General features: G+C 40.3%; 1 protein-coding gene across 8 annotated transcripts in view; it reads right to left on the reverse strand.

The window, feature by feature from the left end:
• The window catches only part of LOC139450641 (rho GTPase-activating protein 7-like), a 252,331-nt gene that overhangs the window by 1,995 nt on the left and 235,238 nt on the right, over window positions 1-15,098 (reverse strand). For all 8 annotated transcript variants that reach the window (XM_071232430.1, XM_071232433.1, XM_071232432.1 and 5 more), the window contains 11 exons: window positions 12,807-12,867; window positions 8,672-9,887; window positions 4,148-4,421; window positions 2,951-3,372; window positions 2,508-2,633; window positions 2,165-2,295; window positions 1,793-1,987; window positions 1,485-1,631; window positions 1,102-1,265; window positions 695-820; window positions 198-374 (listed from right to left, as the gene is read on the reverse strand). In XM_071232430.1, the coding sequence (XP_071088531.1) occupies window positions 198-374; window positions 695-820; window positions 1,102-1,265; window positions 1,485-1,631; window positions 1,793-1,987; window positions 2,165-2,295; window positions 2,508-2,633; window positions 2,951-3,372; window positions 4,148-4,421; window positions 8,672-9,887; window positions 12,807-12,867 (3,039 nt within the window). The remainder of the gene's footprint in view (window positions 1-197; window positions 375-694; window positions 821-1,101; window positions 1,266-1,484; window positions 1,632-1,792; window positions 1,988-2,164; window positions 2,296-2,507; window positions 2,634-2,950; window positions 3,373-4,147; window positions 4,422-8,671; window positions 9,888-12,806; window positions 12,868-15,098) is intronic.

Consider the following 15,098-nt stretch of genomic DNA (forward strand, 5'->3'; position numbering starts at 1 on the left):
TGTGGTATAAATAATGTTAATTAAGTTCAATTCCTCATGGCCATATTTACTCCCGTTTGACTGTAGAGGAATTATACATCACCAGTTGGGGAACCAAACCAGGTTCTTAGCCATAATGATCCAAATCGGGGCTACCCCAGCACTCCTTAATGTAGAGCTTTTTGAACTACTGTTGCAGCAACTGCCTGTGTACTGACCTTGTGTCGGAGCGGGTGATGTGGATGAGCCTGGCTCGCCCAGACCCACATGGCTCAATCAGGAAGTGAGACATGAGCTCTACCGCCTGCACGCCCTGGACCTCATGCACATCTGGGTGCTCCACCGATGTCGACACCAACGCACATGCTCCCTTCACCAAGTCCGTCCTCCAATATCTGAGTTGCAGAAAGAAGAAATTAATAAATTAATATTTTGAACATATTTACAAAATATTTACATACTTAATACAACTCTTCAGCTTAATAGTGGAGTTTGCAGGAGTTTGAAAATGTAGCCAAATGAAATTCCTGGTCTATATGAGGGGACAACATGCATGAGGAATTTGTGTATGCCCCAGAAGTACTTGTTCACTTGAGGAAATTAATGTAGGCCTTAGAATGCCTTCTTGAGGTCCTCATAAACCAGTTAAAGAGTCCTTAGATTATCATCTCTTAATCCTTATTAACCAATTATGGTATAAGTGATCATATCTCACCTGAGCAGAGTGTAATGGCGGGTTGGGTGTGGCGCCATGCTGTTACACACATACTGGAAGACGTCAGCATGCTTGTCAAGCGTCTCCACCACCGACCAGTTGAGCAGATCCTCATCCCAGACATGCCTGCAAGCAGACAGGACATACATACAGAACTATGCACACTGGGGGTTATACCGACATACATACAGAACTATGCACACTGGTGGTTATACTGACATACATACAGAACTATGCACACCGGTGGTTATACCGACATACATACAGAACTCTGCCACCGGGTGTTATACTGACCAATGAATTAATTCATATATCACCGAAGAGGCATTAAGGTTAAATTATAAACATTAAATTATCAATTATATTAGAAAAAGAGAAAAGATTTTAGGTTTTTCTTCTTCACTAACCTTTCATGAAGCACCCTGTTGAGGACTTCTACCGGCGGCGCCTCGATCTCCACGGTACACTTCCACTCACGCAGTGGGTTGCTGTCTGTGGGCTTCCTGTAGTAGACTTCTGTGCCGTTCTGAGACAGGAACAGGACCCAGCCTCGGTTCTTGTCATGAGATTCCTGAAACAGATATAAATATTGGATTTATTAACATTTCTTTTCTAAAATTAAAAATTTAAATACTTGATCTTGTTTACTTTAATGCTACAGACTGTGGGAATGGTTTTCCCATTCTTTCACCAATACATGAACAACTGCAAGGGGTAAATAAGACATGTATATTTGATTTTTTTTCAGAAAAACAATGCAGTTTATGAATTAGTCTTTAGAGTATCTCACCTTGAGTATTGTCTGTATGCACTCCTCGCCATAGGATTTGAAGTCTGGTCCCTCATGGTGTGGATGCTTGTAGAACTCCTCGAAAGGCATGGGGTCGGCCCCCTCCACGCACGACAGATGTAACTTGCTGAACACCCAGGGTGCAATCTGCAACACAGAAATTGTTCAATTCAGTTGTAAGTATAAAACTTGAGAAGATAGATCTTACTTTGTCTACATATTTATAGATCAAGGATTAATGATTTCTTTTAGCAAACTGTAAGAGACCGTAAAGTGCTGATTTGACATTCTCTCTGCTGCAGGCTCACCATGAATATTTTCTTGCACTCGAGGACCATGGCCGTGAGACACTCGTGTGCAGCTTTCTGCTCCAACAGGTCTCGCGCCTCGGGCGCTCCCAGGTTCTTGCGGTTGCGCTTCGGACTTGCTGTCTGGTTATTTCGGATTCCACACATATTGAACAAGGATGGGGCGAAACATACAGCTAGGTTGCTGGCAGTCATCTGGGGAGGGAAGACAAGGTTTCATAAACACCAAATTCACTTATTATTGAAGCAAAGCAATTAAAGGACTCATTTGAAGAATGAATATTTTGAAACAACATGGCAAAACAAAATGGCTGAAGAAAAATGTAGTGGTACATTGAAGGGTGTGTTTGGAGTTATCTCCCTTGGACCTACCTGATGCTCATCAGCATGCTGGGAGATATCACTGAGGAAGAGCAGCAGCGATTGTAGCACTTCCCGGTTCTCATCGGGGAGTAGAACAATGGCAGCCTGGATTGCTTCAATACGCAGAGCACTTGGTACATCTGAAAACAGGTGAATGATTTGGTTAACATTTATAAAATTCATGTCTAACTATTAAATATCAAACTTAGTTGTATAGCTATTTTGATATCTTCTTTTGGTTTTGCGAACATAACCAGTGATTTCCAATTTTTTTTGTTTTTATGAATATATCATAATAGGTCTTTATGGTTTATAGTCATTTCAATGTTTCACATACTGCGACAATACTTACGAGTAAATATACTGATGAAGGTCTCTGACAATTTGTTTGTGAGCAGACACTCGGGCAGCTCTCGAAAATACTGCTTCAGTACGTCTGCTACATCATACGCCTGCATCTCCTCAAAGTCCATGATTTCTGAGAAGAGACAAACATAAAATGAATATACTGGGAAATTGCAGACATTGGATAATTGTTAATAATTGGTAGAGTGATAAATGATTGTCGAAAGAGGTCGATTGGGTGGTCAGGCTTGCTGAATTGCTTGATGTGCGTCATCGTATCGCAATTTTGTAGATCGATACTCAATGATGTCAATCACTGGATTATATGGTCCAGACTCAATTATTTACAGACCGCCATCATATGGCTGGAATATTGCTGAGTGCAGCATTAAACAAACAAACTAAACATTAATGACTTGGTGGTAAAGAGAAATTATGTGTTAGTCTCACCAGGATGAGCTTCAAGGTCATTCCTCAATTTCTGGATGCGTGAACGGACTCCAGATTTGCGAAAGATGCCCAGTGCGTCCCCGGCAGCTTTCCGGAGGTACCGCATAGCGTAGAGGATGCACTGTGGAAGAGGTTGGCCACTGCGCTGCAGCGTCATGTGAAGCGGCAGACCAAACACGTTCTTGTCACTGTAGTCCGGCGTCTTGTTGCGCTTCATGAACCTCGGAACCATCCAGTTCCATCCGGTCCTGTTGGTCGGAGAGTATTTTTCCATGATTGCTGTCAGCTTGAGGAGGGATAGTTTACGTAGCACCATGAGTTGGCGGACAGAGAGTGCTGCGATCTGCAAGTCTCGGCTGTTGAGACTTGGTCGGTGGCACTTTTGGAAACTGTGCCAGCGAATCCTCTTCCTCTTTTTATCACTAAAAATCACAAAAAAAATAATTTGAATGAATATTTGTATCGAGAAAAGCAAACAAAATGGAAGTGATTAAACAAATGGAACCATGTGGTCACCCCGGATTATTCAGCTATGATATGTGTCATAAAAAAATGCAATTAAGACTACTACCATACAGATAAGTAACAGTCACATGCAATATTTTCAACCTGAGCAACCAACCCATGCTTGCGACTATGCTTGTCGTAGGGGTGACTAATGGGATCAGGTGGTAAGACTCGCTGACTTGGTTGATGTATGTCATCGTTCCCAATTGCGTGGATCGATGCTCATGATTTCAACCACCGGATTGTCCAGTCCAGACTAGTACGTGATCTAGACTACCAGTTGTCAGACTATCATTTTTGTGGAAGCCTCGGTGGCTGAGTGGGTTAGATCGCTGGCGATTAGGTGCCTCACCCTGGCAGGTGTGGGTTCGAATCCCGGACGGGACTCAACCCCAAAAAAGTACTAGAATCTGTACTTTACTAAGAAAGTGTTATCCCAAATATAACATTAGTTACAGTCCAGACTTGATTTACAGACCACCATCATAGTGCTGCAATATTGCTGAGTGTGGCGTTAAACAACAAACAAACAAAACCTTTCTTCAATAATGGAAGCCCAACTAGCCTTTCTTCATGGTCACCAATTTGGTCTCCAATCTGGTCACATTCTTTTGTAACCATCTGATCCCCATTTCTTACTGGGAGTAATTCCTACCTTTGTGTGCCATTTTATAAGATAAATAAACAAACCTTGGTGCTCTGGTTAAAGATGACCCCACACCGGAATCACGGCGTTCGCGGCCCTCAATGTTGTCAAGGGAGTCATCAGGGGATAACTCCTCAGCTGGAATGTCATCATGATCGCTGGCGTCCTGTGACGAGGACAGTTGACTGCTGATGTCATTGTCATGTGTCACCTCTTCTTCTTCTTCTTCGTGGTCCACACTCACATCTTCCTCCATCGGCGACGACAGTGACGGCGCCCTCTCCACCTCCAGGAATGATGAGTCTTTCTCCTCCTCATCTGTAACACAAATTCCCCATGTTAATACCCTGGATTTTCTAGGTGCATGTTTATACGACGTCATTTGTAACAAGTAACAGCTCTACAACATCTACAACATCAGTCAAGGTCACATAGGTTTAACAAAATGCACAATGATAGGTTCGAAACTGACCTGAACCTGTCAAAACCAGATGCAGTGAAATAGCTCTGAAGTTCCTACGGAATAGCATTAATGTTATGCCATGCAAATGTAGAGCCAGTAATGTTTCATTGGGAAAAAATACTGTTTCATTGGGAAAATTCATTGGGAAAAAATACTGTTTCATTGAGAAAAAATACTGTTTCATTGGGAAAAACCGAGTGTTTATTGCAGTCTGAAATGTCTCATCCTGTCTTCCAGAGAAACTTGTGGTTGCAAAGAACTAATGACATCCAACCAGCCACGTCACACATCACAACCAGCCATGTCACACATCACAACCAGCCATGTCACACATCACAACCACCCAATCACCATGTCACTCAGCTCTTGTGAACAGAACCTCTGCTATCTCAAGCTTTTCAGTTTCACTGAAGTTGCAGCTACATGACAATCTTGCACAGGTTGAACATGAAGGTTTGACATCCGATGTCAGAACTAGGAAGAAGCCCCCACCATCTGACCCTGACAGAACATGGGTGCTCCTACATGTTTTCACTCGAATAATAACTGCACTCCATCTTCACCATGAAAACATGAATTAGGATTGAAATTTAACCAACAAAATCTAGTTTAGATTGACAGTTTGACCTCAGTGCCTTCTGGGAGACATACGTTGGTGGCATGCACGGACTAGAGGGAGTAACGTGTGTAGCATGTAGGTAAAGGATACCTGGAGGCGGACAGAAGTTGGTCTACAGGGACTGACAGACGACCGTATCAGCCTCTCACCTGTCACTCACCCACAGGTACGCAGACACGTTTACCTTCCTATGTTTGTATTGACCTACATCATTACTCAATCTAGATGTGTTTGTGTGATTCAGATGTCACAGTTTCTCATAGGGGGATGCTTAACATGAAGCAAATTAATGAATTACAATTGGTTCTGCGGCATTTCATTGGCCAATTTTGTTTGCATTTATGGCCAATTGTTTGCATTCATGTTTCCATAAACCAATATTTTTGGCCACTAGCAGACTATTTCCTCATAAATGGATTTTGTGTGAACATCTTTTTCACAATATTTTACATCTGCACATTTCATAAACATAAATGAAACGTGTTCAATTTACATAAAACGGATGAAAAAATTACTTAAAAATCAACTATCTCGAATGACTAAGGGAATATACACAAAGGTAGATATATTCCAGCATTATAACTAACACAACACACACCTGTAATTATCTCAGCGACATTACAGGTGTAACTACCGATGATGCCACGGGTCATGAGTTTCCTTTCATGTCAATTCAGCAGGTAACCACAACCACAAAAATCTTGTGAGAAAATCCTTCTTGCTAACTGCACTTATTTCCGAAATTTCATGGGAATAGTTCAAATGTTGACATTTAAAAGAAAACATAAACTTGAACCCAACCCAGGTTCAGTGTTACAATTACATCCACTATTTAGCCATGAGTATTGCACTGACAGGAGTACGCCCAGTTTACACGCTTGCGTGGAAGCCAGACCATATAATTGCCTGGCTCGGAAGTCTACATTGAAGGGTATTATGTAGGTACAATATGTAGGGCTCCTCTGTGAGCATTGTCAGTGACTACAGGTAATGGAACAAGCAATTCTATTTGAGAGGCAGGAAAATACAACAGTAAATGAGGCTGCACCTAGCTATACTGTCTATTCAACAGATGCTAATGAGTTCCTTTACCAATCCTGAAGGTACAGAGTATAATCCCTGTGTCAATCTACATATGGGCACATGTCATGGCTAGTGTGCCTCCTTAGCAGCACAGAAATCACAACTACACACTACTTTTTCATTTGTCCCAATGAAGAGAACAGCTGTCCCCTTTAGAATTTTAACTGTTACAAGTAACCTCTCCTCAGCTAAACAAGCACCTGTTTGGTTTAATAAATGTGTGTGTTGTGCAGGAAGATTAACGTTGATGTACTTATGTATAGGAGTCTATAACCCTGCTGTATTCACCGACCTGGTTAAATGCAGCATTCAACAGTATTCCAGTCATTCCATCCTGTTGGTTGGTTGGTTTATGCCGCACTCAGCAATATTCCAGCTACGGTATATGACGGCGGTCTGTAAATAATCTAGTCTGGACCAGACAATCCAGTGATTAATATCATGAGCATCGATCCACACAATTGGGATCGATGACATGCATCAACCAAGCCAGCGAGCCTGACCACCCGATCCCGTTAGTTGCCTTTTACGACAAGCATAGTCGCCTTTTACGGCATGCATGGGTTGCTGAAGACCTATTCTACCCCGGAATCTTCACGGGTCCATCTCATCGTGGCATGTCAGCTTAATGTGGGAGGAAAGCCTGAAGTTATGCACCTCTAGGATAGATACTGATTTGATAACCCAGGATTCGAACACATGATCATATGCCAAAGGGATGCAACTCAGCACAGCAAATTGTGGTACCTCCGATGGCTGGGCCACCAATGCCCTCAATACCCATCTAAACAAACAACTGTTTATAATGTTTCTTTGAGAGTATAAATCAACTCTTGTGTTTCAAAACAACACACATACAGATGTGTCTACACCATGGCCAGTATAGTAGCCTCTTGTTGCCCTGTGATACCCACTAAAACCAAGCACCTGCTGTGCTGTGTGTATCAGCAGGCATGTATGTATTTCAGGCCACTTCTTCCCAAGTGTTGTTGTTAATCTACAGCCACCATGTCAGTTTCCATTTACAAACCAAGCAAAAAACATTTGTGTGCCATTTTGACTACCCATCTGAAGAGCATTTAGCCTTTATGTGGTACACGGCCCTGCAGGGGTCCCCATCGGATGAAGGGTGGGGGTGGGGGATGGGGAGACAGGAAATACCCTGATCAACTGGTGGTGAGTGAGTGGTAGGGGTTTATACTGCCTGGAATACTATTCTGTCAAGCTTAATGAGGGAAGAGGCAACCATGTAGGCTCTGCTGTTGTGGAACCCCAAACAGGTATGGTGCTAACAGACAAGGTAAATGGCATGGTGGGATGCAATGGCAGTGGTTTGTAACCCATCACTCCTTTACTAAAAACATCTAGCTCCAAAGAATATAAGGATCGGCAAAAAATATCAAATTTTAAAAGTGATCATTATTGGTACATTTACTTTTATCACATAGTCAATATGAATGAAAATATTATGTTATATCTATATATACAATGTACACTAAGTATATCTACCTCTCATGTTTATAGTTATATTTATTCCCATATGTAGAATGTAGTTTGTACCCTGCCCTACGAGGGTGTTCAATAAAAAATTCTTGATTCTTCATAATCTTCTTTGAAATATACTACTCAAGTTTGGATAAGGATAATCAAGTGTCAGATATGTTAAAATACACACTTGATATATTATGAGAATCAGTTTTGTTTGTCATTGAATAGATAAAAAGATCCCTATCAAAGGTTGAGTAGTATACTTGTTCAAATGAAGAGGCAAAGAAGATGATCTTTTACAATTTCTTACATTTTCTGTGAAACACATTACCCATCACACAGACTGCCCACTACAGTCTATGTAGTTTTCCTGGGTGCCCCATGCAAGGTGGAGTAAGTGGTAGATATATGTCAGTGTGTGTACTCCAGCCCTCCCTGTCACCCATTAACCTGGGCAGGAATCTAAATGTAGTCTCGCACATTGGCCACCAACTGACCATGTGTGTCATAGAGACTTATCCAAATCCTACTTAATCTTGCTGGGCCGACCTGGAGAAACATTTGTCCTTCATGATATGTGAGCACTGCTTATCTAACCACATTAACATTCTTGGAGGCTAACATCAACATCAGTTAACCAAGTGTTTGGTATTATCATAATTGCTTAAATGGTCTGCTTTGAATCATAATTTCAACTCCTAATTTGATAGTATAGTTTCAGGTAATATCCTGGCAGTGTCAAAAAGTCAGTGGATTATGAGATCATTAAACACCATATTTCTCAAAAGATTTAATTGGTAAGAAGTTAGTATCTCTCACAGAGGTAATTTTTGAAATCATGTTGCTGAAAATGTTGAAGAAAAAATAACAAAAATGGTTTTCAAACAAATATAAAAATCCCAACAAAGTACTTACTATTGGTTTTGCCATAGATAGCCTCATTCAGGCCATTTATGTTCTCGAACAGCTCATGCAGGATGTGGTCCAGCTCCTCCTTGGCTGAAGACAACTCTTCATCTGGGGTTTCTGGTTCTTCTGGTGTTTTCAGTTTTAAGGGATCTCTTTGTAAGGACCTCACACCGTCCCGGAAGTGGACACGTTGTCCGTACCTTTCACTCGCACTACGCACAGGGGATCCCATATTATCATACATGCTTATTCGATTGAGCATACTTGGGTCATGTGACCCACGACGCTTATGTCCATTGTGGTCCACAAATGGATCTTGTGTGTAACTTCCATCACGACCAAGACTGAAACTCCCTGTACGATAGTTGATTCCCTGACCTTCGCAAGTGTCGATATATCCATTTTGAAGGCGTTTGGGAAAACTTCCAGGTTTGTGGTCATGAGGTAGGAGGAATATTTCCATAAGATTTGTATCACTATTGTTCCGTCGGACGCTCTGGTGTATCCGAATCTGCTCTGAGTCCAAGCTTTGCAGTAGTTGTGAATGTGCCGTATAGTACTCACTGAACGTAGAGTTTCTAGATTTCTCACTTTCACTCACAGATCTCTCCAACACAGGGTGTGCTGGCACCGGAGACAAACTGTCTGAGAGGGAGGTACCTGACGTGTCTGCGTCTGTCGGAACCGGTGACCTTGCTGGTGACATGGTATCACTAATTGGAGAGCCCAGAAGATGGGAAGAAGGCAGTTCTGATGTTGGACTGATATCGACACAGTTCAAATGCTGAATCTTTGCTTGCATGTGTACACGGTCTGCCACAACTGGACTACTGATTTCAACAATGTTTTTGGAGGAAAATTTCTTATTCCTCTTGGTCTTAAAACTCTCCATCTTCTTTAAGAGGTTCTTGGCACTTCGGATTCTCTCACTTGCTGCTCTCCGCAATCGTGGACTGATGATGACGTTCGATTCTGGAGTTGATGTCTTCCGGTCAGACAGCGTGTAGCCGACATGTGGCATCTTGCTGTCGAGGACTGGACTGTCGTCTGGAGGACTACTGCTGTCCTGGTCAGCAAGAAGGCTATCGTGGCTCAGACTGGACTTGACTGTTGGTGGAGTGGTATCCAGATCAAGATCTTTCCTGGACCACCGGCGAACGTTCTGTTGGTATTCCCAGTGGCTGCTCAGTGCACACAGATCCTCATCATCTGAATCTTCATGCTGCAACAAAAATAATCTCATTAGCAGGCACGATGGAGCAGAAGCATCAAGTAATTGTTGGAAAAATCATTGAAAGTGTACACATAGCTGATAAAATTCTCATACGATTCCATCAAGATGGGTAATCGAATCTCCCACCTCGCATGAGTCATTGAGTACACCAGTAGATCTGCGTTGAAAATTGAACTAAAAAAACAACAGCTTTTCATAAATGTAACCTCCAGACCAGGGTGCTGTTGTACAAAACCTTAGCGCTACGACCTATGTTAAGGTATGGAAGATAGGTTCACCTTAGCGCTAAGATCGCTCTGTACAACAGCACCCTGAGCCATATCTGCCAGTGCACATGCTGTCATGGACATGTACATCTCCCAGCCTCACGATACCACCTCCCACTATACAGATATTTAGCTTTAATGATGCCACCTCGTGTTATACAAGGAGCAAGAACGAAGTCCACCGTTTCATCATCATAATTCCCCTTGATCAAGCCATCTTTTTATGATGGGGCTACATCGCCACAACCCGAATCTGGCCACATCATTTGTTTTGCTGATAATCTGGTCCTAATTGAAAGTCCAGGCAAGCGGTCAACCGCTCTAAATGGACATTCCATCAGAGAGTTATGATTGGATTTTCCTGTTTTACACAATTACTGCTTCCCATTATCTAGTGATCTTAAATGTCAGGACCCTAAAATAAGCCTGGGCCCCATACAGGAGGAATTACCCATGCCTCAGTCCATGGCGCTGCACATGTGGACAGACTTTATGTGGGGCATGTGTTGTTTTCCAATGAGATCATCAATGTGGCTTTACCCAGAGGTTACTGAATGCATTGTCCCATATTGCCACATGACTTGTGGAAGATAAATACACTGTACCAACCTAACTTGGCAGTGGTTGCTGAAGCTGTGCGACCAACCTATACTACCACATGGTGTGGATGATATTTAGAACCAATGTTGCCCTTTCTCTACTGCTGATGTATGTATCTTTATAATTTTATGTTAATTATCTTACAAAGAGAGTATTTGAGATTTAAGCCTACTTGTGAAACAATTCCCTATGGCACAGTTTCACATACAAATAAGTTTCTATCACAAAATATTTATTTTGATGAATTTATTATTATTTTCAATTCTGAACACTTCAAATATTGTTGCACTTTCATGAAAATACAAACATGAAGCTGAACAAAAATACTTAAATTGATAACTGAACAATGTTTACTCTAAGCACTTTAATTGAAAAAAGGCCTGGATGGTGTAATACTTTCCCACGACAGAATCACTTGAGCTTGATGCTGTTAGGAAATGGCTATAAGTAATGGACACACTGGCCCTGATGGCAAGAGCATAAATCAGGGGTAGAGTCACAGACAGGTTAAGCACACACTACACAACCAGTCTCTGTAATTCCCTTGCCTATATTCTGATCCCAACTCAACATGTTACAGTGTGACAAACGGTTGTCATATCAATCCATATCATTGCTGTTTATTACGAAAATAATATTTCTCGTATTACAATTCTGATTTCACTTCAACATGTTATATTAACTTATGGCCGTCATTTAAATTCTGGGCATAACTCTTAGTTATGAAAATGATATTGCCCTAATTTTATTTAAATTAATAACAAGAAATTTATATTGCAACTGCAATTTAAAGGTCCAAACGATATTTTGCATTATCATCAATTTTAGGAGCACAAAACAAATGGTTAATCTATTCAAAGATATTCAAAAAGAAAAGCCAGTTATGACTGAACAAAATGCTTAATAAAGACAAAAATTGGTAAATGTTTTTAAGAATTTGTATTTAAACTAAACAACCTTTTACGATTATAGTCAAGAAATGAAATAAATAAAAGAATAAATTTGCATAAATCCGTAAAGTTGGGTAAGACAGGGTCAGTGACTTAGTCCCCAACTGTTAGTGTAAATGGTCCATCTATCTTCCCACACATGCTGGGCAGCAGCGACCCCAGATTTCATGGAGGTAGAGAGATTAAGTCTAGCAATAAACCATTGTGATATATATATTTCTTTAGGTACATCTCACCCTTCATATTGTGACTTATTGGGGACCATTAACATACAGAAAGTAGAACAGTTATCATTGTGAGGATTATCATGGATTTGGGAACATTCTGGGTTGTTTAGATTCACACAGGGCATCCATATGAAATATATTGTGATATACACAATGACAATCTGTGCACTATTTATGTGAGTATTAAAGCCATATCTGCAGATATTCTAGCAAGAGATAAACGTCAGTTACAAATATAAATATATAAACATCAAACTTAAATTCTTTTACAATATTTCATTAACACTGGTTGGACAATTATCACGCATGAGTTCTGGATTGAACACAGGCAGGATAAGCATCACTTATCTCATTCTATATTTGAAGAGACTGCTTGATCAGAAATTATACCAAACCCCTCTTGACTTGTTCAAGTAGGGTGGACCCCATAATGGAGGCTTCAGAAATCTAAAGAGGGCCAGTGTTTATACAAGAAGATGAATATCATAGAGACTCTCCTTCATAGAGGTGGGCGGGGTGAAGGTCACTCTGCTAGATTCTCTGTCCGTGTGGGGCGATCTGTTTGCAAACAAACACTAACACCACCCACAATGAAACTTTCTCTTTCCAAGTCTAACAGTTCATTGAAGGAATTTCTTTGCCCTTGTTCCCTCCCTGGAGCATGGTGACATAGACTGTGATCTACATCATTGTCGTAGCCATACAATGTGAGCTTAGACGTATTTCATGCTGCCATTTCCAACCATCTGTTGCACTAGTACAGTTTGATGTGTGGAATGATAAATCAGCAAGCATATTTTCATGACAGTAAATATGGACCATTGAAAAAAAATGGTATTTTATAAATGAAACTTATTGACTTACCCCTTTATGAGGATGAGCATCTATCTTCATAACAGCACACCTGTTGAGGGTGTTTAGACGTCTGTGGAGAAAAACAATGATAATTTGAAGTAGAATATCGAACCATGTTTTCGAAAATTCTCTAAATGGAATCTGTTGGATAATTGAGATTATACTCGGGCATTGATGTTTTTTATATAAAAAATACAACTGCACATGAATACAACCATTGCACTTATCCACAGGTGGTCATTAATAGAACAAGTGGACAAGCATAAATATTCTTGAATTTCAACACACACATCCTCTATAATCCATGCACCCTCCCAGATTTCCAGTTCAACATCCTATAGGAAAACATCCAGGGAAGTCCAAGTATATACCTCGATTCAAATAGGTGACCAGTGTTTCACTGTCTGATGAACAGGTGGGATGGACTAGTGATGGACGCACAGGTAGATATATGTGTGTGACATCCCATGTATTTCAAGGCAAACTGTACCCACCCTGTGTCAACACAGTATTCCAAACCTCTCTACTCTACCCCTTGCCCTCCAAACACCTGCTAAAGATACAAGGCTTCCCCAACCTTCTCTCATTGTTTAGACTGTTAACTTGTTGTTTTAACAATTTCAACACCTATTGTTGATTACATAGGTGTCAATTCAATTCCTAAACAACAGCTGATGTTAATGCAAACTTGTGAAGCAGACAGGTCCATGCCTCGTTGAGCCTTTTGAAGTATCCTCTGGGACAACTGGCCTGAGTAGACCTATAGGGGATCTTCTCACAACCCTATGTTTACTTAATAATAAAGGAAAACCTGTTTGTTTCTTTGATATACACTTGGAGATGTATCTATTAAGAATCAGTGCTGATCCCGGCCCTAACGCAAATACTTGGAATGAAGACGGTTTATTTTTAATCCCTCACATCAATGTGGTTTTAACATAAATCCATGCATTTGACAACAGCCAAAAGAACATATTGAATGTATGTTTAATGGATAATCCCCCTTACAAGGTACACATATTGAGGCATGGGTCGTCATTTGCAGGATCAGTAGTCATATATGTACAAGAGGCATGAACAGTATCCTGTCCCAAATACGCATCAGTCGGAAAGCGCATGTTAAATCTCCAAAGTAAGTAAGTAAGTAACAGTGTCCTGTCATAGGTTCTCAGATATTCAGAAACTTTAGTAAGAATTAGAATGATTAGAAAAGAACAAAGATGTGTTCATAAAATAAAAATATTTAACGTTCCGTATAACCATTTATGCTTTAATTTTAGATTTTACAATTTTAAAAAGCAAATTCTTGATCAATGTTTCCATAGTAAAAATTTAAAGTGTATACTAGGAACATGTAACCAAACCAACTTTTTAAACACATGATACACCATGTTGCAGCCAGCACTACTCGCTAGGGATGAGTTCCAATTTCTGAAGAATAACTTGCCGAGGCTCCTTATAAGTGCTGACATAGCCATTAATTAATGTCTATTGATTTATGTGAACTGCTCACTCCAATCAAGCAATCACAGTGAATAGTGCAAGTGACACCCTGATGACCAACTCGGACATTAGTAGGCAAAGAATCCCTAACGATACTCAAAAGGCAGACTGCTCGTTATTGACAACACTATGCTTGATTAGGGGATACTGATTATCAAAACAAACATTAATTACAGGGATGAATCTATACTCTCCAGATCAAGTTGCTGGAACTTCCTTTAATCAGTGTGATGGCTGACTTGAACAAATGGCCATTTGCTGGTCAGTGTGTAGTAATCAGTGTTTTGTTTCTGGTCATGGTTTTGGTGGCATTACAGAGACATATCCCATGACAGAGGTCAAGCACTTTCCGTTTCTAATCTGTATTGAATGTTGGTAGGGAAATGACACAGACTGACGAGGAGGTAAATATTGACAAAAAAATTGTGAAACAGGATTTGTCATTAGTTTCAGATAAAAGCTATTATTGTCAACATACAAATATAAATATTTTAAATACATAATGCATATTTTATGCACACATTTATGTGTGATTTTTTGTATAAGTAACAATAAAATTTGTCCATCTCAATTTTGGAAAATGTCATAAATGCTGTGTTTGATTGAAAATTGGCTTATTTAAAAATCCCACTTTTTAGCAGTATTCCTAATACTTTCATACAAGGACCTTTTTATAAATAAACAAACAACAAATTAGGGAAGAAAGCCATCATGAGCACTATTCATCTTAACATCATTAGCAACAAATAATATATTCAATATTCACACAATTTTTCATATATTACTTCATTGTGATAA

This window comes from Haliotis cracherodii, unplaced genomic scaffold (assembly GCF_022045235.1).
Source record: "Haliotis cracherodii isolate W230 unplaced genomic scaffold, xgHalCrac1.p SCAF_8, whole genome shotgun sequence".
In the NCBI taxonomy this organism is placed as follows: Eukaryota; Metazoa; Mollusca; class Gastropoda; order Lepetellida; family Haliotidae; genus Haliotis; species Haliotis cracherodii.